This window comes from Falco cherrug, chromosome 3 (assembly GCF_023634085.1).
Source record: "Falco cherrug isolate bFalChe1 chromosome 3, bFalChe1.pri, whole genome shotgun sequence".
Taxonomy (NCBI): domain Eukaryota; kingdom Metazoa; phylum Chordata; class Aves; order Falconiformes; family Falconidae; genus Falco; species Falco cherrug.
In genome coordinates, this window is record NC_073699.1 from 40616931 (window position 1) to 40642446 (window position 25516).

Here is a 25516-nt window from a genome sequence, read left to right on the forward strand (position 1 = left end):
CTCTTGTCATACCAGTCTTCACAACTCTACTTCCAAATTTATCAAGTCTCACCAAGCCCTAGGTACAGAATCCCCCACCCTTCCACATCTTTCCTCTTGCCCAGTGTGAGGTCCATCCAACTTGCTGGCAGTCTGCACCCATCCTGCCCCACTGCCATACAGGCATTCTGGCTCAACCCACTCTGCAGCTTTCCTGCAGGCATCTGAGACAAGAGAGACGTGCGTGGGAGAAGGAAGAGGAATGAGAGGTTGCAAAGGAGTAGCCTTGATTCTTTAGGATGCTTTCTCAAGCTCTCCAGGATACTTTTGAGTCACATATTCAAATGATTTGCTAAGAAAAAAACGTGCATAATTAGTTTTGAGCAAACTTTAATTTTTAAAACTAATAGCAGAGAACCACTTTCCTGCAGAGAGATAAAGCTGTTACAATCACTGTAATTTTCACAGGACTGCACTAAGTACTGGGCTAGCTAATTTGCATCTAGATACAACCTGTGGTTGTAAAAGCTACAGGGTCTGACTACGAAGCTAGCTGGATAGTCAGGTGACTAGCCCGGACTAGCTTCAGTGATGTCTCAGCTATGTTGCTATCTTGTATTTTCTTGACTTCTACCCTAGTTATAACTACCTGAGCTGCCACCAAAAGAGTGTTAATTACAGCTATAATCTGAGAGAAAGAGATTAGTGCTACCTCAGAGTTTTAATTGCCTCCTTTCTCCTGTTTAAAATTATTCATTTGCTCCCAAAAAGAACCATTCTTTCCAGGACATGGAACCTGCCCACTGTCAGCCTACTCCAGTAAATTTCTATATTGGTCTGTAGCAATGTCCATCAGCCAAGGACAAGATGAAGCAGGGCCTATCACATGGGAGTATTATCACTGTGTCAACATTTCCATTATAAACCCTATTTATAACTGCGTCATAAATATTTGTTCCATGTTGAAATTCAGCTAGCAAGGTCTGTAGTGTGAGAACTTCCCTTACTGTGCGAATTTTCAGTGGCGTATGGTGATTTGTTTCGAAGGAATTTTATTATATTATTTAAGGCTTAAATTATTCTGAAAAAAAGGTTAGATTTCTCGTGTTACGTTTTTAACGTGATATGGGTTACATTAGCACATCTTTACAGCTGTGCTGGTTACAGCGCCTTGCTACTTGACCACAAGCAGTTAATGCTTGCTGTGGGCATTTTTGCTGTTGTTTTTATAGGAAATGGGGACCAAGGGATGTATTCCAGAGGAAAGGGTAGATCATTAGAGGAAAATCATCTTTGCAGCTACATTCTAAGTTTTTCAAGGCCAGAGAAATAGATGGCTAATATACATGGCATTTTATTCCAAGAAAGTCTGCAAAACTAAGACTTCCTTAGACGTAGAGAGAGTATAGAGAAAGATCTGAAAAAGGTAGATGTTATTCAGGTTATAGCCCTGAGTAATGTATTGTAATGTATTCTTGTATGGTCCAGTGTGATGCAGACATTCACACGGAGAATTTGGAGATGAAGTTTTCTACCTATTAGTCCTGTAACAGTTATTCACATAGATCGTAATCTGAACCAGGAGTCAAACCTGAAACTGAAACACAGCTGGCATGGAATTGGTAATTGACTCTTTTTGTAAGGTGAGATTAAACAAGGTGAAGTTTATGAAAAGAGAAGGCAGAGGGACCAAGAACAGAGTAATCGGAGATTACCTTGTGAAGGTATAGTTAAAAAAGTTAAGGAAAAATGAGGTAAATAAAAGGATGGATCACAGACATTAACAAAGGAGAATTGCTCTGGAAGAGGAGGATGGCCGGCTGTGTCAAAGAAGAATGAGGCTAGAGTAATGATACTGAGATATGACTAAGAAAGCAGCAAAGGCTTCTCAAAAAGTATCAGATGAAGAGCAGAAGGTATTTTGTCAGCGAAAATTGACAAACCGTGAAGAGCATGGGATAGATATGGAGAAGAGAAGCAACAAATTAATATTGCAAATTTAGAATTTAGAAATGAAAACTTAGAGCACGGAGGTGAAGGGAAGAAATGACACCGTGTGAGGTCAGAATGGTAAGTGGCATGATGGCTGGGATTTCTTTTAAAATACAAAAGATCAAGAATATGTTGGGAAGGAAGCCAGAATAAGATGGAAGACTAAGCATATCACATGCCCTAGTTTTACCAGAATTAAATTGATGTATTTCTGTAGTTCTGTTATTTGCAGTGCAAAAGTCAGTTCTGTTAGCCCACTTCAGATTCTTAAGATTCTTGAGTCCATTGCTAGATAAATTAATTTTGGTGGAAGTGCAGTACAGCTTAATGAATACTGTTTCTGAATATTGAAAAATACTGGATTAACCCTCTGCCCTCCAAGAAAATTCATAAAACCATGTATTTTAAAAGCAGTAAATTCGGGGTCTCTTCATTTTATTCCTGCTTTTGCATCTTTCAAGTTCATAATTTCAAGTGTATTTTCTATAAACACAGGGGGATAAAGGAAACTTCTAAAAAAAATGAAATCTAATGTTATTATATAATGATGAATCCCTTTGAAATATGTAGAGTTTAAGTAAAGGCTGTAATGCATATCTAAATTTGTGACTAGAATCAGTGGAGTCTAAAACTGTTTAGTTATTTCCATGTTACTTTTCCTATCTAAATCATTCAAATGTAATTCCAGTTGTCTGGCGACATGCATGTATTTCATGTCTTCCTGGTATTGAGCCTTATTGGCACATATTCCACAGGCATAAGGAGTGCTGACATCTAGGATCCAAGCCCTGGGCGTATATGCTAGGCTCTGCTTTTTTCTTTAGTGGAAGTGTGGAAGGATATTCAGAGAAAAATGGTGCAGGCACTGTTTCTTTGTCAAATAAGGATTTTAAAAGAGCCAAAGTTATAAGAGCTTCAGCAAAAATTTCACCTGGTTATTAAATTTACTGAAGAGCAATACCATTGTATCAAAAAGCATCTGACAGCTATGAATTATATTTTTCTCCTCCTAAAATCTCTGAATCATATTATTTTGTGGTTATTTCAAGTTGCTTTTAATCTGAAGCTGACTGATCCATATCAGCAGAACAACTACTATGATTTCAGTGATTTCTAATATATATGTTAACCTACATATGGACAGATGGACCAGGAGCTTGAGGGTTGGTTTGTGAAAGAACATTTGTTTAAAATTGTTCTCAATATATGATATCAAATTCTACAAAGACAATCAAATGCAAGGAAGAAAATCCTGCTACTTCCTCCATGTTTTTGGCCCAAGAGGCAATGTATCTGATACAACTTTTACAGTCTATTAATGGAGTCTCACTGGGAACTGTTAAAACTTCTGAAGTGGAATAAAAAGGCAAACCTAAGACTGCTTTGCAAAAGAAGAGTATATACTAAGAGAACAGTAAGTATTGAGCCATAAGTATTTTAACGTACAGCATGGCTGTGAAATTAGTTTCAGTTTTGATCCTGATATTCATCAAATATATTGTATTTTCCTGTTTAGCTAAAAGACAAAACACGAGGGTTACTAATCTGTAAAGTTTTCAGGAGACTCAAATGTGTTTAGATATGTTTCCTGTCTGATTGCAACAGGAATACTGGAGGTTGTTGATGGGAAAAAAAATAATAAATTAAGTGCAAAATGGCAGGGAGAGAGAAGCCTGATAAAGTTACAAGGAAATTAGTAATCAGTTCATTGGAGTCTTCGCTAATGATTGTCCAAATACCATGGGTGATACTGGTAGTCATGGTGCATAGTTGTATAATAAGGTGAACAGCATATTATTTAAATCAGCAGGTAATAGTGAAGTGGTATGTTGCAAACAGAAGCTGGAACAGAGAAAAACTGTAAGGAATGATAGGACATGGCCTCAAGTTGCACCAGGGGAGGTTTATATTGGAGATTAGGAAAGATTTGTTCACTAAAGGGGCTGTCAAGCACTGGAACAAGCTGCCCAGGGAAGTGGTTGAGTCACCATCCTTGGATGTGGCACTTAGGGACATAGTTTAGTGGTGGACTTGGCAATGCTGGGTTAGTGGTTGGGCTTGATGATCTTGAGGGTCTTTTCCAACCTAAATGATTCTATGATTCTATGAAAAACTAAGTTCTCAGTTAACATTCCACATACAGCTGAAAGTAGGTGCTACCATTTACAGCAGTGATCACTCACCAAATGCAAGCCAGTTCACAGAACTGTCAGACCTAGTATTTAAACTGAAGATAGTGACTTGCTCCTCAAAGTGCCTTAAGAAGTCCTTAAGGACTGACAGCCAGCCAGTTGGAGATGAGATGTGAGCCCGCTCCTGTTGAGGTCAGCTGCCAGTCTCCCATGGAGCAGGGTGAGAGCCATGCACTTGAAATGTGATATGTCAGGAGAAGCAGCTAATACTCTTCCAGGCTGTATATACAGAAGCACGTCATGGAGAAGAAGGGTAATGGTCCCTTCTCTGCATGATTTCAGTGACACTGAATCTGAAATATTGTGTATTACTTTGGGCATCGTCATATTAAAAAGATATGGACATACTGGGAGAAATGTAAAGAAGTGTGGATGCTACTGAGTAAAGGCAGCTACTATACGACATTAAAAGTCTCTTTATATATATAAAAAATGCATCTTTTCAGACAGTATTCAGTTTTGATGAGAACAGAGTTATAGCCTTTCACTTCTGCCCATCATTTATGATAGATATAAAGGAGCTTAAAGAACGCTACTGCTGCAGTTAACATTTGCTAAATGTTCCAGTGGATTTTTTTCTAGTTTTCAGAAAAATGTTCCCTTGATCAGATGTTCATGTACCGTTCTTGATAACAGCAGTAAAACATACACTGACACCAGGTTCAGTCTTCCTCATGCCCTGGTGCAGCTCAGCTGAAGCAATGTAGGCTCTAGATTTTCTGTGAAAAAGCTAAAAACTTACCTTCTCAGTTATCTCATATTAAGCAGTATGCAGGCTCAGAAGCATTCAGGTAGATTATTGTACGTGTGTTATTTAGCTGGGAACATTCACATGAAATACAATGTGTGTATATTATCTAGCCTGGAAAAATTAAGCCTGTCCTAAATATAGAAGCCATATGCAACACCATATAATCTTGTCAAATAATTTTTGAAGATCTGTCAGTATTCATCAACAGAGTTAGGGTAAGTAAAGCAAGCTATAATTAAGATTCCTGGTCATGAGCAATTTCTGTGTCCATAAGCTGATGTCCCATGTAAATGAGGTGTTAGAGCTGCCCAGCACTCATAGTGCTGTCAGGTAGGATAAATCCGTTATATTTGTATGATGGGTACTGAATCCAAAAGTATAAAGGCCTACGCACTGTAATATGCTATGTAGATACAATTATGAATTGTGCCCTGTTTTGCAAATGTTCACAGTTACTTCAGTTACCTACTAAAGCAATCACAGAAATGGAGCAGATTGGATTTACAGTCAGAATAAATACATTGTTCTTACTTGGTGCTGACTGCAGGCAGTTTTTGAATTCATTAGTCTATTCTTTCCTGCCTTCAGATCTTTCAGTGTGTGTATTTCTATTCTATAATGATGCATTTAGAAACCTTTGAGGAAGAAAAATCTTACTTATAGGGATTCTTTTATCCTTAATTATGTTTCAATTATTCATTGGAGGATACAGAAATGCAAAATACAACAATACTGTTTATGTCTTATATTCAGGTATGTTAATGGTGGGATGACTGAAATTAATTTCAGATTTGGAGGAACTGACAGGAAGGGAAAGAAGAGATAGTCTAGGTTTTGTACAGATAGGAATTGCATTAACATCTATGTTTTGTCATCCTACTGCTAGACTCATGAGTTTGTGGTGTTGCATATGATTTGAATTGTTTGGTGGAAGTCCATTTTGTTTGTTTTTTACCATTGCTGTTGCTAGCAACTCAAGTCAGTGTGCTGGAGCAGATGTTTTGATATTTTCAAGAAACATTGTGAGATAACAGTGCCATATACTTTTAAACAAGTACCTGTGTGAAATGCAGAGACACTGGCAGTAGTCAGTTCACAGGCCACACTAATAGTTCTCTTGTGCTGTGTAAACATTACAGCAGAGTGGACACAGAGACATAACAACTAGCCTTGGGTTTGGCAAAGTGTATGCGTGTCTCTATGTGTAGCTAGTAAATAAGTAAATTGGCACTCTTGATCTTTGTCTAGTCCATGACAGGAAGAATTTAATGGTTTTGAGAAGGCCCGATCATTTTCATTGATGTCAAAACCAGGAAAATAAAGCACTGACAGATATTTTAAACATGGTAGATAGGTATTCTAAGAATATGTATGTTTGGTTTTGGAGTTCTTCTGCACGAGACACGTAATAAGCAATTCCTACCACTGATTTCTTATTGTAGGTGCTTATCTTTACTTAGCCAGAAGGGAAGGTTGCATTTAAGGCTGCATTAAAGCCTGCTTGTATTCAGTGATGCTACCTTTTAAAGGTAGAGTATTTGTGTATTCTAACTTTTACATTGCTGAATGATGATGTGGCATTGTCAGGTTGTGGCAATAGTATAGTATCACATTATGTGCTTGCTATCTTTGTGTTATATTTTTAGGTCATGTCAGTAGTACATGGTTTGAAGGACAGCAGGCTGCCAGATCAAATCACAACAGTTCATAAAATAAATACATGTAGACATCACTCTCCATGACGTTCATGTATCTAGTAAGTAACTGTTGGCACATGCTAGTTTCAGTGTTGCCTTCAGTGCAGTAGGAGAAAGGATACTAGGAGTACTGCTTAAGGAAGCAGCAATGCTAACAACAGAGTGAGAAGCCCTAGAAGTGTAAGCTGGAGAAAATTTCAGCAAACGGAAGGTATTTTCATGGCTGGAGGAGGAGGAAATGAGGAGCTGGGACTAAGAGTGAATTAAGAAAGATTATAAAGCATTCCAAACAGTAAACACTGTATTTTAGAGTATTTTCAGATCACGCAAAACATGCGCTCTTGTGCATGGTTTCATTGTAGTTTGCTTTCCTAGGCAGCCGTGGTTCTTCCATGCTGGTGGTATTAAGTCCAGGGGAAAAAAGAAAGTATTGTAGAGCAGCCAAATGGAATTTAAAAATTAATCCAGGCAGGTTTGGGGCGGGGGTGGTGGGTGGGGTGGTGGTGGGGGGGTGGCGTTATTTGCCCCTTGCTAGGGAAGCTGCTTACTGGCATTTAAAATGTTGATCATACCGCATCAAAATGCAGGTGCTATCAGAGGCTAAAAGTTAAAGCAGGCATCCAGACTTAGATTTCTTTTACATCTCACCAGATAGTGTCAACAATCCCTTCCATTTCAGTTCTTCATTCTCTTTTGTGACATGCTTTATTTTTAAACTTTAGCACATGTGTGATTTTATTCTCTAAAGCATTCTTAAGTACAGTTAAGGAGAGCCATTATTCCAGCTGGCATAACCAACTTTAGATGCAGCCAAAACAGGGCAACAGGGCCTACATATGTCATTTTGAATTAAGGAATTATTAAATAACATATGTATGCATCACTAGGAGTAAGGCATTTCTTTCTAGGGAAATCCCACCTCCAATTTGGCAATCAAGTCAGGTGCCCTTTTACTGTCTGGGGGCCAGAAATCTTACATACCTTGCTGCACGTTGACCCAACCATGAAGCAGCTAGACTGTTCCATGTTCTAGTGCTGGGGCACTGTATCCAGCAGAAGAGTGCTGCAGATATCTGGGGTGATAAGCTCCTAAACTACCACCAGGAAGCTTTTCTTTACCAAGAGGGTGTTCAAACACTGGAACAGGCTTCCTAGGGAGGTGGTCGATGCCCCAAGCCTGTCGGTGTTTAAAAGGCATTTGGACAATGCCCTTAATAACATGGTTTAACTTTTGCTCAGCCCTGAAGTGGTCAGGCAGTTGGACTACATGATCATTATATGTCCTTTCCGACTGAAATATTCTGTTTGATTCAATTCAATTTGATTTGATTTGATTCAGTTCATATCTCAGTTAAGCAGAAGTGATATCTCAGAGCCCCGTGCCTCTTTATGCACCTTTCCTTTTATCCATCAAATTCTCTATGGCTGTAATCCTTATCCCTTAATTTCCAGCCCTATTCAGTCCCAGTTCAGTCTGCCAAGATGGCAGACAGGGCTGCCAAGCATTACTAAAACCATAACCTTATCTCTGCTCCACTGAGTTCATCAGCACATTCTGCACATGGCATTGCACAGCACTCCATCCTTTTGGCCTGAATTCAAGCCAGCAGCCTAGCAGTTAAAAGCCTTTTTTTTCCCTGTTATCAGTATAACCTTCAGACAAATAAGAATAAGACAGAGGATGTACTAATGACATTAATTATGGTTCTCACACACACATCTCCATAATGAAGTCATAATAATAAACCCTATCTTTCTAAAATTTTGTGAATATAGTTATTTGCACTTTTGTAATGACTCATCAAATCACTTCTTTTAGCAGACTGATAAATGATTATTTTTATTTTCTTCACCTACAGTTACCATCCTGAATGCTGAAGGATTAATATAAAATAGATGTCCTATCCTGAAAAATCCTAATATAAAAGCATTTCAGATGCTTGCAGGAAAAAAAAAAAACCCTGTATTAATTGATCCTCTAATAGGTCACCAGGCTTTCCAAGTTTTATTAATGTTCATCAGAGTAGCAAATAAATCTTATTATAAGAGCGTATATATTGTTGCCAACAGTGATACATTAGAAAACCATCAATCGCATCAGAAAATAACAAACCAGTTGGTTTTCACCACCTTATTTCTCAAACAGTATATAGCAACCTGTAGTACCAACAGCAATCTATATATTTTCCTTTTAAGAGGAAGGAGAATCCTCACCTCTTGTGCAGCCGCCAAGCAGTTTACAACTGGGAGTACTGATCCACCATGGGGACCAGAGACACCCAGGTGACAAGGCTGCTAGTCCTGTAGGCTGTACTTACCTATAGGGTCTTACAGGACCTTACATACTTCATTCACATATGAGTCCGGGGCTGCAGGGACAGGCATCTTCTGTCATGATATGGTCAGAGGCTCTCATCTGTATTGCACAGTGTCTTGAGCTTGGCTCAGAGAAACCTGCTCTCCCAAAACTTTTTTTCTTTTCCTAGCGAGTGGAGTTTCTAGTGGAATTTCTACAATATGCCCTCTAAGAAGGAATGCATCTTGCACTGTGAAAATGTTTCCTGTGGAAATTGTTTGTTGATATCAATGGAATTCTCTGTCTTAAACAATTTCGGTTCAGGGAAAAGCTTTTAAACCTGAGTGCCCACTGCATACTTTCTTTTTGCATGTGGATTGAATAAGATGTTACAACATGTCCAAGGTCATACAGGAGTACATGGAAATTTGCAAAACAATAGAATGCAGTGGATTAACTTAAAGAAAACAGTGCTATACAGAACTAAAATGTACTAGAATATAGTATATTTCAGTTTACATAGTACTGTTTTTAATTCAAAATTCTAATATATTTTATTTTTATAAATTACTTACTACTCTGTTACTTAATAATATTAGAAAACTACAGAAAGTTCTTGTATTACTTGAAAATGCATTGTCCTGCAGTCCTGCTACAGAACATCAGAATGTTTTATTTGGTTTATGTGTTACTACAGAATTCCTTTTGCCAGTTAAAAGAAGTATTAACTTATTAGGTTTGACAATATAGAAATCGTTATACTAAAATGAGGCAGAAGCTCATTTCGTTATGGAAATAAGATTTACGGCAGGTTACTCAGTTACACGTATTGACTATGGAATTCAGAATCACTTCTTGAAGGATCACCAGCCCTACTTTAAGGAATCTTAGAGCCTTTGGTACTTTGAGCTCATCATCATTCATTTGCACCCTTTTCCCATATCCTCATCTTTTCTCTTTTGCAAAGGGGCTGGAATACATGAAATTGGCTGGGTTGAATAGGCAGGGCTATGACCTGAAGCTCACATATATATAAATATATATATATATGCCTTTTTCCTCACTATCCTAGGTGCGTTCTGCAATCCCTATGAAGCTTTAGATTTCATCCTGAGCTGATAATGCACAAGGTCTCTGCTTATCCTTCTTGGGAAACACTGGCTGCATTTACAGTGTCCTGCAAAATGACATTTTCAGATGCTGCTTGAGCCACAATCATGAAACAGCCCTGTGCTGCCAATACATATACCTCACCAGGCCATGGGGGAAAGCATGCGGCTGTCACCTCTCTAAAAATGCTGTGGCAGAACCAGGGCACCCTTCTCTTCTCATTTACAGGGCTGGCCATGCTGTCACATCACTTACTGGAGCCCTTCCAGGAGGAAAGACATATTACACAAGAAATCCACAAGAAATTCTAGATTTAGAACAACTGTGAGTGTGTCTGCAACCAAACGAGAGCTTCCCTGACCCCACAGCCATCAATGAAGTGCTGTTCAAGCAGACCAGCAGGCAGTATGAGACTATGTGCATACATTGCACACATCCACACAGTCCTTTGGCTTTCAGAAGCTATTCCCTCCAAATACTGGCTAACACACTTCAGTGATATCATCCAGCTGCTGGCATCACAACAGCTGTGTGAGCCAAAACCACCCCATGGCTGACCTTCAGCCAGAAAAGATGCATCAGTTTTGAACCAACAGTAACAGCATGTCACTGTAAGAAAACACCCAGGTTCATCCACCAAGAAAGCTTATATTTACTTAGTTAGAAAACATTTCTTGGTTCTGCTTTCCAGACCAGGTTCGCCTTAGGAATTAAGAAATATCATGTCTAGGAATATATCTTTTGGTTGCTTGAACTGCAAACTGAAGAACAGAACTCTGTGTTTATGTCTTAGGCAGATAATCCCACCTTACATTCTTCCCACCCTCAAATCCTGTTCTCTTCCTCGTTAAGATCAGGCAGCTGAGAAGGCTTGTAGGTTTGCATGTTAGTGACTCTCTCTCTTTCCCAATTCCCTTGGCCCTGGTCCTTTAAACTCGTGCTGTAGAGTGCTCTTATACTGAAGAAAAAGGACTCTCTTGACTATGTCTGTAGTGTTAGATAATGCCTTTAATGAAGGGGACAAGGTAAGTCTTGTCAAGTATTCTTAGTCCTCAAAAGGGAGCAGGAACTCTGTTACTGCTGCTTGGAGTCAGTGCTTCAGGCAGGTGCATCATGTGATTGTACTGAATACAGCGAACAGACGTAAAAGAAGTCCTTGGACAATCTCCAAAGCTAACTTCAGCATACAGCCAAGAATTTCAGTGTTGGAAAAACCTGCCTGGCAAGATAGGAGGCAAGGGATGTATCTCTAACAGTCATATGTGATGTACTGGGGGGCAGGAAGGAGGGCTGCTGTGTTATGTTAAGGCAATTGCTGAATGTCTGGTCAGACACCCTCAGGTGCTACTTGGATGCAGATGGCTACAGCTTTCTCCAGTGTGGCTGCGTTTCACTTAGCATCAGATATTGCCAAATATCCAGTAGGAAGACATCACTGCTGGCCTATTGGCACAACTTCTTTGCGAAACTCCAGTTAAAGATGCTATTCTTGTTTTGGTTTAGGTTTTTTTTGTTTTCACTCTATCAGTCTCTTGTGGACACCTGGGCAGCTGAGACCTGGCTCCCTTCTTGTTTCAGAAATTCCAGCACAGTTTGGAGGTCTCAGGAGGAGAGAGAGTCCCTCTGGCCAGCCTTGGGAGGCTTTTAGTTGATCATAGGAAACAGTGGAGAGGGGTGACATTACTGAGACCCAGATGTGTTCTTCATGGAAGTGCCTTCAGTCTATCAAATGCTGTCAGATATTAGTAAAAGTAAATATCTTTACATATATTGGGTAGTGGAAAGCTGTCACAGGAGATGAATTTTCTAGATAGGTTAGGAACAGATCAGGTGCCATTTGAGCAGCATTTTAAGGCTGAAGAGATGGTATTCCAACTGGGATACTTTCACCACAGCAGTCATTAGGAGCAAACTAATGTGAACATAGATGTGTCCATAACAAAGAGTCATTGCAATTTGACAGCTCCATGGCTTGGGCATAAAGGTTAGGCAGAGATTTTTTAGCTATCCTTTTCTCTCTACACCCCTAATTATATCCCACGTGAAAAGAGAAAACCAAAGTTTATTCATGTTAAAACCCTCGGTATTACTTTATACATCTCAGCAAAGACGGAAGGAAATCACCTTCATGATGAATTTTGTGAATGGTGATCGTAACTGTAACTTTATATATGACAACTTTTAATTTATGTTGTACTGCCTTTCCCTATTACCAAGAGGATTATAAAAAGCTGTAAGGACCAAGCATCCAGTCCTCTCCCTCTGTGCAGGCTTAACTCCTCAAAGCTTCCTCCTCAAATGTTATTTGAGAACACATCCTGGCTTGTCTACATCTAGCCTTCTTTCTCAACAGCTCCCTGTTTCCACCCCTGGTTCTCAGAGATGCCAAAACCATTGTGATTTTCCTGCTCAAAAGACATTGCATACAGAGTAATTCTTCTTCTCAGCAATGTTTACTTACCAGATGACTCAGTGACTTCCAAAAACTTCATGCTGCTCTTCCTCTCATCTTAGTCCTGTCTAGTGATGCATACACTTCTGGCATCTGTAAAAACACTGTATCAGCCTAGCACAGCTAGAGCCTCCTTTAAACTCAAAAGCAGAAAAATGTGTGCAGACGTTCTTCTCTGGGCACAGAATTTTTAAATGACATAAAACGCAGATAAGCCTCACTTAGAGAAGGCAAAAAAGTCAAAGGAAAGTAGTGGTGCTAGCAAAGATAGAAGTGGAAAAACAGTTGCAATGTATTTGGCAGAAGCCGTTGCTGAACATGCAGCAAGGTCCTTGCAGTTCTTTGTTCACAGAGCTTCCCAGCTTCTGACATCTTAGGGGACCGGATCCTGGAATCTGGAATATGGCCTCTAGGGAGAAAAACAGCAAACACTACCCACAATACAGAGATTCACAGCAATTTTGTTTCTTCAATGGACTGTTTACTCAAGTCTTAGCATTGAACTATTAAATCAGACAACCAAAACCTGGAGCAAAGCATCTCAGCCAGCTTGTCTTTATGTAAACACGTAGAAATGCACCTTGATAAGTGAGTCCTAGTAGTGAATGTGCTCATGGGTGTTTAGCTAGGAAGTGGGGGGAGAATATTCTTCATACTGGCTGCTCTCTAAGTATTTCTCTAGTGAATGTGAGAGAATTTGTCTTCCTAACTTCTAAGCAGGAATGATGTTAATGACTAGAGTGGTTAACCTCCATCTTCATATGGTAAGTGATTAGATGAGGAAGGCAAAACCAGTGTCTGAGAGTTCAAGGCGCGCACACACACACACACACACACACATATATATATGTATGTATATAAGACAAACTAACATGCACATAAAGGGGAAAAAAAATGTTTCAAGCCCTATTTCCTGTAGGTTATAAAGACAGAAGAGACATTTCATTGTGATGGTTAATTACTTTCATGTCAAACAGATCCCATGATCATGAGGGTAGCAGTTAGATAGATTAGGGTAATTAAGCAAGACATACCTCAAAAAGTGCCTCTCAGAAAAAGAAAGCATGCTAGATATGTGTCAGTCTTCAGTCCCTCAGACTTCACTCAGAGACAATTTATATCCTGTGACCCTTTGCAAAGTGACTGAACCACATTAGTAAGTAGTCCCAACAATTACCAAAAAGTACAGTAACTTCGACTGTGGAGTAATTTAGAGTAAAACATTACAGATGTCAGTGAATTTTTGGTAACACCCACCCCTGCCAGTGTTTTAGCAAGGCAGTGCTGTCTGACATCCCAATGCCAGTTTTACTGTGAAGTCTTATTTTTGTTTTAATCGTAATATTTCTATTACACTATTTTCCAGGCCCTGATTATATCAAACAAAAGTTTCAAGAAGGAGTGGAGGTGAAAGAAAAATCTGAAGAAAAAGTTCAGGAAAACCCAGCTACCCCAAAAGAGTCACCACACTTTTATCGAAAAGGTACTACACCCCCTCGAACCCCAGAAGCAAGTCCAAGGCATAGCCCTCCTCTTTCTTCTGAACCTTCTCCTTCAAAACAACTGAAAAAGCAAAGCTCCGCTTCTGGGGCAAGACTCAATCAAGACAAAAAGCTTTTAGCCACTGAGAATATAACACCCACAATTAACAAGCCTTTATATTCAAAAGCACCAATGAAAGAGGAAGTAGCTGTGAAAAACCAGCCAAAGTTTTCAGCCCATCACAATCCCATCAGCACAGAAAATGGGGAGCTACATGGTCACTACCATGGCTATTATGTAAAAATGAATCCAACAGTGCTTCCACAGGAGCTCAGGGAAGAAGATGAGTATGTCAACCCATCACCGTCGACACTTGCACGGATACCACCCTCACAGAAGCCAAGTCCTGCTAGATCTGGGGGTAAGCCAGATGCCAAAGAAAACAAACCTGACACAAAAATTAAGAAACCAGAATTTGCTGCACCAAAGAACCCTGCTAATAACGAGTCACATTCAACATTGGAAAAAGAAGTAGAAAACAGCTCGGTGAGTAGCAAGAAAACTTTTCATTATCCCTGCCCTTTTGCCTCCAAGTGCTGAGCTATGCAACCTAAAGACAGAAAAAGCTCACTTCTGTCAAATCTTCATCTGGATACAGTCTGCTAGCTAAAACCCAATACAGCAGACTGGAGGGAGAAACAAATATTCCAGTCCTTTATATTATCCTTTATGAAAACTGGGAAGGGATAGTTGATAGCCAGATACTGATGGACTTTTGAAACATTAATCCTTATTGCATCCATAAACACAAAAATGTGTTAGTGTGCGTATTAGTGTGTGTGTATGTATATATATATATATATAAAAATATATATGTATATGAGCATTTTGTGTGTATGTAGACATATACTTGCAGATATGCATATATACAGATCTATTTCCCGCCCTGCCCCTCCCTCCATCCTCAAAACAATGTTTGTTGTACTTTAGTGGATAATTGGGCAGTACTAGTTACACTCATGCTCTTCCCCAAAGGTCTACTCTTGAATACTGTTGGAGGTAGGATGCTGGCCTGTGGTCTAACCCAGTCCAGACAATCTCCCATTTTCATTTTCTTCTCTATGTTGATTGTAGGCTCTAAAACCAGGCAATTTGCATCAAAATATAAACTGTTTTAAAATACATACCTCTAACAATACTTGTGTTTTACAGTGTGGTGAAAAATTTTACTTTCTTTTTCATCAAGAAATGGAGGAGTTTTAAAACTATACATTCAAATCAGTATGAATTGAATCTCATTATTATTTAGAAATAATAGAACTATCAATGGTTATGCAGTAAAGGAGAGATGACTACTAGCATTTCTATATCAAGTTATGAGAAAAAGCCAGGTTATTGAATTCAGAATCCCTGATGATGGCAAAACTATTTCTAGGCCAAGAGAAATTCAGGAAAATAATAGGTTTAGATCCTAAAGTTAAGCTTTAGCAAATTAAGAGGTCCAGATAATTGTCATAATGTTTCTTTTTTATAAGCATTGTTTCTTGAATCATTTTCGGTACTCCAGTAGAAAAAAAACAGTGTGTCATTATTGATGGGATAAACATAATGATCCATTTAATGAGCTCCAGACAGCCTAGCACTGATCTCAGGCAAAGCAGTTGAATAATTGACACATAACTTCATTAATAAAGAATTTAAAAATAAAAAGTTGTAAGAATTTCCAACCAATGTGCAGTGTAAAAGATCTTGTCAAACAAGTTTGACATCTTCAGGTGTGACAGAGGAATCATATCCTCAATCAAGAAGGTCACTTGATTTGCTGTGATACAATTATGTATTCTGACAAGAAAGCCAGAGTAATGCTAAGACTAAATGTCACATTTAAATATTTTTTTAAAAATTACTTTACAGTTCTGAAAAAGTAATTAGAAAAACATCGGTAATTTGGTATTACCCTGGTGAGGTCATTCTTGGATTAATTCCGCTGCTCTATTTTATTAACATTTTTATTAATGACATTGAAGAGGACATGAAAGTATTACCCGTGAAGTTTACAGAAGACACAGAGACCAGGAAAGTGATAAATAACAAAGACAGTTGTTCACCAATACAAGCCGATCCAAATCACCTGCTAAGAAAGATGCAAGTAGTTATACATGTGCAGCACAGCAAAATGTCAGATTATATATTGAAAGACAGTTAATAGAGCCTGGCCATGCAGGTTCGGAACTGGAAAAGGTTGGTGGATCAGGAACAAGAGATGCAGCTGAGCATAAGCATCTAGTCTGCTGCTGCTGTTCAGAGATGTTAATATAATCCTTAGATTTATCAACAGGAAAGATTAAGCAAGAGTACATGGGAGTCTGTTTTATCTGTTTTTGGCACTGGTGCAACCACTTCTGGAATAAAATACAGTGTCCATAAATCAGGGATTTAAAATGAGAAAAAACTTAACAGAAAGCCCCACAAAGTGCTGCAAGAATGATTAAAACATACCTTACAATGAAAGAGTCAAGGCAAAAAAAATCTGACATGTTAAATCACTTTCTGTAAATACACATCATAAAATAATTTCCCAAGCTAACAAGCAAATGTGTAAGAAGATCCAACAACTGGACAGATTTAGATAAAAGTCTATAGTTTAATTTGCTTTTAATGATGTTAACTAAATGTAACATCAGTTTTCAAATGTTGAGTTTTTGTAGCCATCATTGAATAACTGAATAATGAGCATTCTGCCAAGATGATATCCTCTGGTTCAGCAGGAAGCTTATATTCTGTTCTCTGCAGATCAAAGTAGATGTTCACAGTGGTTTTGTAATCTGCAAATCTGTATTACAGCTGCTATTAGCCCTTTAACCTTTCAAACCTCACAGATACGACTCCTATGTAGGGTAACACAAAGCTGTCAGGCTTGTGAAGGTTGAGTGAGCATGCACAGAATTTTAGCCTGAATTGAAATGTTTTGTTCAGCTCTGGTGAAATTAAGTGGCTAGAAATAGTCCTTATTTTTCCTACATTCCATCCAGACCAAATAGTGGAGCTGAGGGCATCTTCACCGTAAGAAACCAAGTAGGGCACCTAAACAGCAGTTTATTGACCTTCTAGAATAATCAGGGTAAGGACCATGAACCTATAGCCTGTTATCAGGAAAGGTGGAAAAGTGATAAGCTATTATCACTTTGTTAGTAAATTAGCTACTGTTTGTTTACTGATATTACAGGTTATGTGGGAACTGTCCCTCTGCTTCAATTGGATCACCATAATTGCATTATTCTTATTATCAGCATTTCAATAAGGAAGGAGGGTAGAGTTTAGAATCTCATTTTTAATATAACAACATTTTAAGATACACGTAGATATATGTGTTTTATTCAAAGATGTCTTCCAAATGTGTCTATAAATTTGCCCTTATAGAATAAATTTCCTACATGCTTATTTCTTTAAAATGCTGAAATGAGTGAAAATCCTAAAACAATTAAAGCAGGAAGAAGCCTACTGGCCTAGCAGACTGAGGGAGATAGTACACAATGACTGTTAACATTGCCCGGAGGCTTTTCTTTTTCATTGTTAGTATGACCTTTCAACTTCAGAAAAACAGTAGTCTGTTCTGCAGTGTTCCTGGACTGAGCTGGGCTGGAGTTACGCAGTGCATAGTTACTGAGTGTACTTCTCTTCATCCCAAACACTTCTGAATGTTGAGAGACTTCCGAATTCTAGGGCTGCATTGGAGAATTATTTTGCTTTAGTCAGTAACTGCAATTGCTTCACAGTCATCCTGACAAACGATTTTGTGGTTTGAAAGTAAAACTGCCTTAGATCCTCCATAAAAGTTTAAAAATATATTTTTTAAGGAATATAAAGAGAAAACAACTCTCATTTTCATGAAAAGAGAAATAAGAAAACATGGATTTAGAATGCAAAAATGAATCTATTACATTTATTGAGCACTTTCACTAGATTATCTGAAAGTGCTGTATAAAATTGTGCTGTGCTTTTTTCAAGTTTCCATTTATAATGCATTAAGAACATAGATACAGAATGTAAGATTTGCAATTCTTCCTTCCATGTGTCTAAATCAAAGCCATTTCTCACATCTGAATGAAACGTAAAATTTAATTTGCACTTTAAACAACTTTATTTACAGAAAATTCTGCAGCATCTGTTTTAGTAATCAAATTCACGTTTCTTATTTTCTGTGAATCTATTATATTCTTAAGAATGTCATTGACTATCACCTGTGTAATAAGTTAGTTATAGGAACAGTAACGATTCTCAAGGTGGCCCCATTTCTGGCATGATACTTGAAAAATATCAGCGCATACTTCTTATGCCACACTTCTCATGTAACTATTGCCTGATGTTCAAAAATCAAAGTTTAAAATCATTTCAGAGCTCATAAGAAAGTCATAGTTTTATCAAGGTGAAAACATGCATAAAGCACAATGACAGCCCCTGTTCATCAGCTGCTCCAAAACAGCTGTTTGCAGGCATTTACCCTAATGAATGAGAAGTAAATCATCCTTTTTTCACTGATAATTTGGCACCTTGAAATTACCTTATTTTTACCACAGTGCGAAGTGTGCACAGACACTTGGCCACAAATGAGGACTAACTGTTGGTTCTAACTGCTCTTGCAGCCTGTAGCCCCAGTATCAGCTTGCACACTGCTATTCCACCTTGAATATGAGCTGATTTGAGATTGTTTTGGATTTGGGTAAAAAGTAGGACGGAGTTGCAAAAAATACCGTTGTGGTGTACATTCACAAATACACATTTTGTTTGCCTGGTATGTATCCATGTGTTGCCCGAGGTCAGGTACAAGCCCAGGCACAAGCGCTCTACTATATTGTCATTTTTTTCATTTTGTAGGTGAAGATTTTTAAGGCACACAGAGTGTTTATCCTGCTTTTTACCTGTAGTTAAAATCATGACATTTTGCTGAACGTTGCCCAGTGTGCTTCTACTCTGATCTCTTTGTCCACTTAACATCCAGTTAGTAAAGGATATAACTACCATAATGTTAGAAAAATAAATCAGTATTTGCCTGATCCTAAAAAAACCCTCTGAGCAAGAACTTTATGCTAAATTTAACAGGCATTCCTAATGCAGTGGGATTACAAGACTAGTCTTAGTATTTCCTGGCACTACATTTTAGGAAAATAGCCTTCTTCCTTACCAGATGAAAAATAATCATACGGTTATATTTTTAACTGTGTAAGTGTCTGACTTACTAGAAGCTGAAAGGGCAGTTTTTAAGCAGGACTGGAGTTTTTCTACCACAGCTTCTTTAGTGCACCTGTTCTAGTCACTCTTGGACTGTTCAGACTAATTTTGTCTTTTGCTATTTTAAGCCCTTGCAGGACACTAAAGTCTTAATTATGGTAGTTGTCTTAAAGCATTAAATGCTCATTTCATAGGTGTCTACAAATACAGGTAGTAGTTTATTCATAGTAACCATAAGCTCCACAAATATTGTTGGATCATTTTTAGTATATTAGGAAATTCTTCTTTGAGCTGAAAGTTGTAATTACCAGAAGAGAAAACAAAATGCACATAGCAGGCCAAAGGAGATGAGATTTACTTCTTTGTATAAGGCATAGACTCATTATCATAAACAGATAACACATTTTTCTTTGATCTTCATATAAAACCAACAACCCAGTTCTTAAGACGTCACTTTCTTCTGTCTTTGTAGATGAGATTTCTTGATGCACACCATAGCCCCTAGTTTTTTTTAGCCTAATCATGTTACTGTGGTGACATTGTTGTACCTAACCTGACTGCATGAATAGAGAAGTCCCTTCCCCCTCCATGAAGCTTAATTCCGTAAAACCATGCACTAATGATACCGAGTTGCCGTTTGAACTGCAGTCTCAACTTGCCATTCAGCCAAAAGCTCTCTTGCAGCTATCAGGATGCTGTTTCAGGATATATTTTAGGTAATGAATAGTTCCTGGCTCCTGTGAGGTCCCCATAGGTCCAAATTTTTCCTCAATAGTAGTAAATCAACTTGATTTCCATGGATTTTATTTACAAATACACAAAGCATTAGATGGCCAAATCCCAGTGAGTTTTAATGGTGTTAGGCAATGATCTCCTTCACAGTTCCTTGCAGCTCCTGGTGCACTATAACTGTAAAATCTCTGGGTGGCATCCCAAACTATAAGGGAACTATTGATCTGATTTTGATAATACAGGGAGTCCCTGTTAGAATTATAGAATCATAGAATGGGTTTGAAGGGATATTTAAAGATCATCTAGTCCACCCCCCTGCCATGGGCAGGGACATCTTTCACTAGATCAGGTTGCTCAAAGCCCCGTCCAACCTGACTTTGAACATTTCCAACGATGGGACATCCACACCTTCTCTGGGAAACCTGTTTCAGTGTCTCAGCACCGAAGAGAAAGATGTTGAATCCAAATCTTAGTGTAATCACAGTTCCTGTAGAGAGGTAATGTAACATAATCATGTATGTACTATTCTTGTCTGTCATGAGATTCATTAAATGGAAGGTTCATTCTAAGGGTGTTGACACTGACATTCCAAGACGGCAAAACTGAGAGATTCTCAAAGTAGATGTTGTGTCATGTCACGTAAAACATGTTCTATTGTTCAGAGTCTTCCAGTATAGCTTTCATGCATAAATCTCACAATTGCCAAATGCATTTGGTGGGAATCCTGATGGAAATTTTGATTTCCCTCACAGTAGAATAGTGTAGAAGTACCCAAGCTAGCACAGTTGTGACTGTGCCAGAAAGAGGAAGAGGAAATGAACCTTGAGTTATGCACTATACAGCAATGCTGCTTACAGTGCTGTGATCAGAAATGTCACCATATCTGGAGCCATGCTTTCCTTTTATGCCTCTTGTCTGTCACCAAGTGTCTCATATTCTTTGGCGCATTGTGAGTCATTTCAGTAAGAAGGAAGGAACAGGGTTCCACTTCTGTGATCCAATGGTTAAAACATACCACTGGTGAGTGGGAACTTGTTATTCAAAATCTTTTTTACTAAGGTGACCTTAAACCTAGTCTTCAATTTTCTAATGAATATTTTAGACATTCTGCCATGAAGCAAAATGTGAGTCTTGCTGACAATATCATTACCCCATGGCAACCTTTAACTAGCCTCCTAATAGTTTCAATCGTAGTTTGAACTTGAACATCTAGTTCCTCAGCATGTGAACAGATACCTCTGAAGAGGTGCAAAGGGAACTTTATGGCCTTTATGGATAGAGGTGCCGATTGCGTTTAGACTCCCCAGAGATTTAAGGAGTACTTGACATAACATATTTTGTGACTTATTTAAGAACTTGGCATTTCACATCTCGCCTGCCATCTTAACTACTATGTAAAGATGTGTTGTGGCAGAAAGTGTTTAATGAGACTGTTTCAGGATGAGAGCATGTGATATAATAATCACACAGGTACTATTGAATATCTTCCCAGTGACACTGCTGCAGCAAATTAATAATAGTAAGTTCTTACACCTTACCATTCCAGAAATTACATAGCTAATGTTAGCATTTTCATTAAGCATAATGAACTTCTGTAAGGCATGCCTCATGTGGAAAATGAAAAACTTTATATGTCATTTATAATGAAATATGTAAGTTCTTATGCAAGCCAGTGGTCCAGAGGACAGTTTTCTGCAGAGACTTTTTGGTGGGCTTTTTTGTGACTTACAGAAGTATTGTCTGAGTGAAGAGTTTTTCTGTTTCTACTTACAGTAAATGTGCAGTCTTAAAATCTAGGTGTATACAAATCTCTGTGAAATTATGTTGTAGTAAACCAAATACATTTAGAGAACAGAAGAACTGAGAATATCCAGCTGTTCAGGACGTTATTTCAAGTTGCTTTTTAGAAAGCATCCATGTTTAAAGAACTATCCAAAATTGCTGAAAATAATTAAAAACTTTGTTCTCTGGCTTCACAGAATACACTAAAATTGTGTAATGGTTAAGTTTCCTAACCAAGTTTAGGTCTAGCTAAAAAAGTAAAAAGTATTTAGACTTTTCGTTTCTTCAGTATATAGGTCTGTAAGATAAAGGGTCAGAATAAATAAAAAAAAAAGTTTAATTTTGCAAGTAAAATTATTTTAAAATCTGTAATAGAGGCATTTATAGGTATGTTAGTGCAACAGTAAGTAACTTTTTATTTCCTTTGATTATCAGAAAAAGGGTATTTTTTTGTAAAAAGCTTTGTCATGTCTGTTTTGAAATGGGTTGGAATTAGGGAAGGAATCTGCTGTAAGGATGAAGAGCAGTGGTCCAGCTTTCCTGAAGTAGTTCAAGTTCTTTGTTTTGCTTTATCTTAAGGTGATATTGTTTTTGTGTTGATGGGTTTGTTTTCATTTGTTTATGCAGTCATATTTGTGAGATGGTTTAATCTCAGTGTAATTAAGAACAGTGTAATAATATACACTCACCTGTATTTATCTAGCTTATTTTCACACAGATAATATTTAGTTCACCTGAATACCAAGGGTAATGGCTATGTTTCAGGAGCAGAGTCTGTATGTTTAATATTTAGGTAATCCTTCAGAGCAAAGTCAAAACCGGTAAAAATTCCAGACTCAGGACATGTTCGTTGCTGTACACTGTGGAAGTTTGCATTAATTCTGATATCTTCATTTTATTTTCAGGGCCCTAACTCAGTCATGATCGCCCTCGTAATGCTGTTGAATATTGGTTTAGCCATTCTTTTTGTCCATTTTCTAACTTGATTGGAATTAGGAAAGGTAAGAAAGGTCTTGTTTTCATATAAAATCACCATATCCACCCCACCTCAAATGATAAAGATTTAATTTCTTTGCATACTTTTAATGTTCCCTACTTCAATTTTAGCTATGCCTGAATGTGATTCAACATAGTTATTTAATAATGTAACTGTTTTGACCCTTCAGTGAAGTCATGACAACTAGTGGTGTTAGCCCACAGTTCTCTGCAGTTGTGTCATCAGCCTTTTAAATGGCACCTGTCAGACACAGGGAAGGAGGCTTGGAATTAGGATGGGACGCAAGAGAGATGAAACTTGGAAAATTCAGCCAGGGCCCCAGATCAGTTTCTCTGCTGATGGCTCGTGGCTTTGGGGTCCTCTGAAAGCTGAAGCAAGCAGCCATGTTGGAAAACAAACAAAATAATCTGCTGAAGCAGCCCTGCCAGTGAAGTGAGTTGGCTTCTCCATCTGTTCCAGCAGAGTGTGACTAAACTGGAAATGTACGGAGCTGCACTTTTTGTTGATGGAAGCTAACAGCTGCCTTACTATTTTACCGTCTGATGTTTTTAGTGGGGAGATGGGAAAACGACTGCCAGAGGAATGTGGTCAGAGGATTCTGTTGCTGTGGAAGTGATTCCAGCGTTCACTCCTATCTCGTTAGAAGAAATAGTTAGCAGCATCAGTCACCAGTCTTATTCCATTACCTGCTGCTTTTAACATCTCCTGCAGTGCTCTGGGAGATTGAATTTCATTTGCCTGTGCATGATTCTGTTCATTCGTTGTTTATGAAATTTGATGTATAGCCATAACATAGTGTCTAGTCCAACCTGGAGAAAGCTACCAGTTCTGCCAAGCAGCAGAAGCAAAAAATGAAATCTCTTTTTCTAATCCAGAGATAAAAATCTTAAATCAATTTTTCTAAACCTGAAGAGCCCTTTTGCTCTAAGGTTTAGTAAGAAATATACCCTGACTGCAAAATTTAAAGACGTTAGTATCTTCCTAAAAGTGTTCAAATGCTTACGCCAATAGCAAGCAAAATTTTTCATAATAAAAGAATAAGAATCTTAAGTTGATATCAGCGTATTCTAAGCAGGATCTGAAATATCAGAATAAGCCAAGAAAGGCAAGATACAGGTTTTGCATGTTGACTTTTTTTTTTTTTTTTAATTTGGTGCTGTGGTAATTGGTGATTTGAATTATTATGTTTCAACACTGAGGTATTTTGCCAGCAGTTAAAATAAAGTTTTGTCTGAGTGCACATTGATGCCAATGACAGTTAAGCTAGCTAATGCTCATAATAAATTATTGTAATTTTAAAATACTAGCTTTGTGTTGAATACATTCAGGTAAAGCGTTTAGAAACGTTAAGTGATTGTTTATCAATTTGATGCCTTCAGTGTCTTTAAAGTCCATTTATAATTTTACCTCAGCATTAAAAAAGCCTCAACATTTTTCATTTGGAAAGTTTGTCTTAAGTAGTTCCACAGCCCTTTGTTCAAATGATGTGATCATGTTTCTTTTTATGTGCCATTATACTGGAATTACTGTACCCTATATTAATCAAAAGCATGCTTGTTTACTGAAAATATGTGGTGTGGTCATTTGGCAAGTAAATATTTTAATTTAAAGCTACAAAAAGCAAAGGGCTTGTATTATGGTTTATTTTATCTTTATTAGAAAATCTTTCATACAATATAGTTTTTGAACCTGTTTGTAAACTTTCTAAGTGTTTGCATGGTTTAATGGGCAACATTCTTGCAAAGTACATTAGCTATTTTTTGATGCAGCATATTAAAGTAACGTAAGTATGGACTGAATATTGTGCAGCGAAGTAACTCCGAGCAGGGCAGTAACACCATGGTGTTTTTTACAGAAGTATGTTGAGAATCCTGTGTTTTGACCAGTGTGGATAAAGAAGAAAGCAGAAAGAGAGCAAATGAAAATAAAAATGTATATTTATTTTTTAAAAAAAGTTAAAATTGTGTTTTAAATTTAGGAAAGTAATTTCTAAATAAGAACAAAATTCTAAAAGTTATTGTGTAAGCCTTGACATAATGGACAAAATGTTCCATCCAACAGTGAAATCACCCCCTGTCTCCTTACATGGAGAGGTAATTTTGTAACTGAAGTATTTAATTCCTCTTAAATGTTTATTTAAAATACTTTATGCTCTGGAAATAATGGGTAACAAAGCTTATGAAAATGTTTATAAATTTAAGTAAGCATGTTAGTGCCATTTATAAATATGTACAATTTATAAGCTTTTTTAAAACAAAGCTCAGACAAATTGTTGGTATTTTTCTAAAATGTGCACAGCTGTATTTTACATGAAAAGCTATTTATAATTGGTTGTTATACTGTACACTACATTTTGGACAGCACAATGAAGCCTGCCAATGTACTTAATAATGTCATTTTGTCTATTTGAAGTTTCTTGCTGTCAAAGAATGAACTCTTTATCTATGAGTTTCTCTATTTATAATTCTTGACCCAAAATGTACAATGTACAGTTTTCACAACTGTATTTGCTCTAATAAAAATAAGTTGGTTATTAATGGAGTTTCAGGCTAGTTTTTTCTGTTTATGAATTACTTTGTTCACTCTCTGGAAACAATTTTTCTAAGAAATTCAATAAACGAGAAGTGAAGCAGGAAAATGGGTGAAGTCCTGCCCCTTTGAAACCATTGGAAGTTACTGTTTTCAACAAAATAATTCTGGGAAACAATTAAAAGTAAAAAAAAAAAAAAGTCAAGTTTCCTTACATGCCTTCTTTTATCTTCTGATACAGAATGTTTGTATCTTTATAAATTTAGTATCTTAAATTATATTTGCAGTACAGGGAT

General features: G+C 37.6%; 1 protein-coding gene across 4 annotated transcripts in view; it reads left to right on the plus strand.

Annotated features, from left to right (window-relative positions):
* Nucleotides 1-25232, plus strand: part of JPH1 (junctophilin 1) — an 84234-nt gene extending 59002 nt beyond the window's left edge. Inside the window, exons 4-6 of one of the 4 annotated variants that reach the window (XM_055705840.1) lie at nt 13836-14497; nt 22600-22695; nt 22802-25232. In XM_055705840.1, the coding sequence (XP_055561815.1) occupies nt 13836-14497; nt 22600-22680 (743 nt within the window). In that variant the 3' untranslated portion in view covers nt 22681-22695; nt 22802-25232. Of the gene's footprint in view, nt 1-13835; nt 14498-22599 lie in introns of all 4 variants that reach the window. The other 3 variants (XM_055705838.1, XM_055705839.1, XM_055705837.1) reach the window with 3 other exon arrangements.
* Nucleotides 25233-25516: the final 284 nt, after the last annotated feature.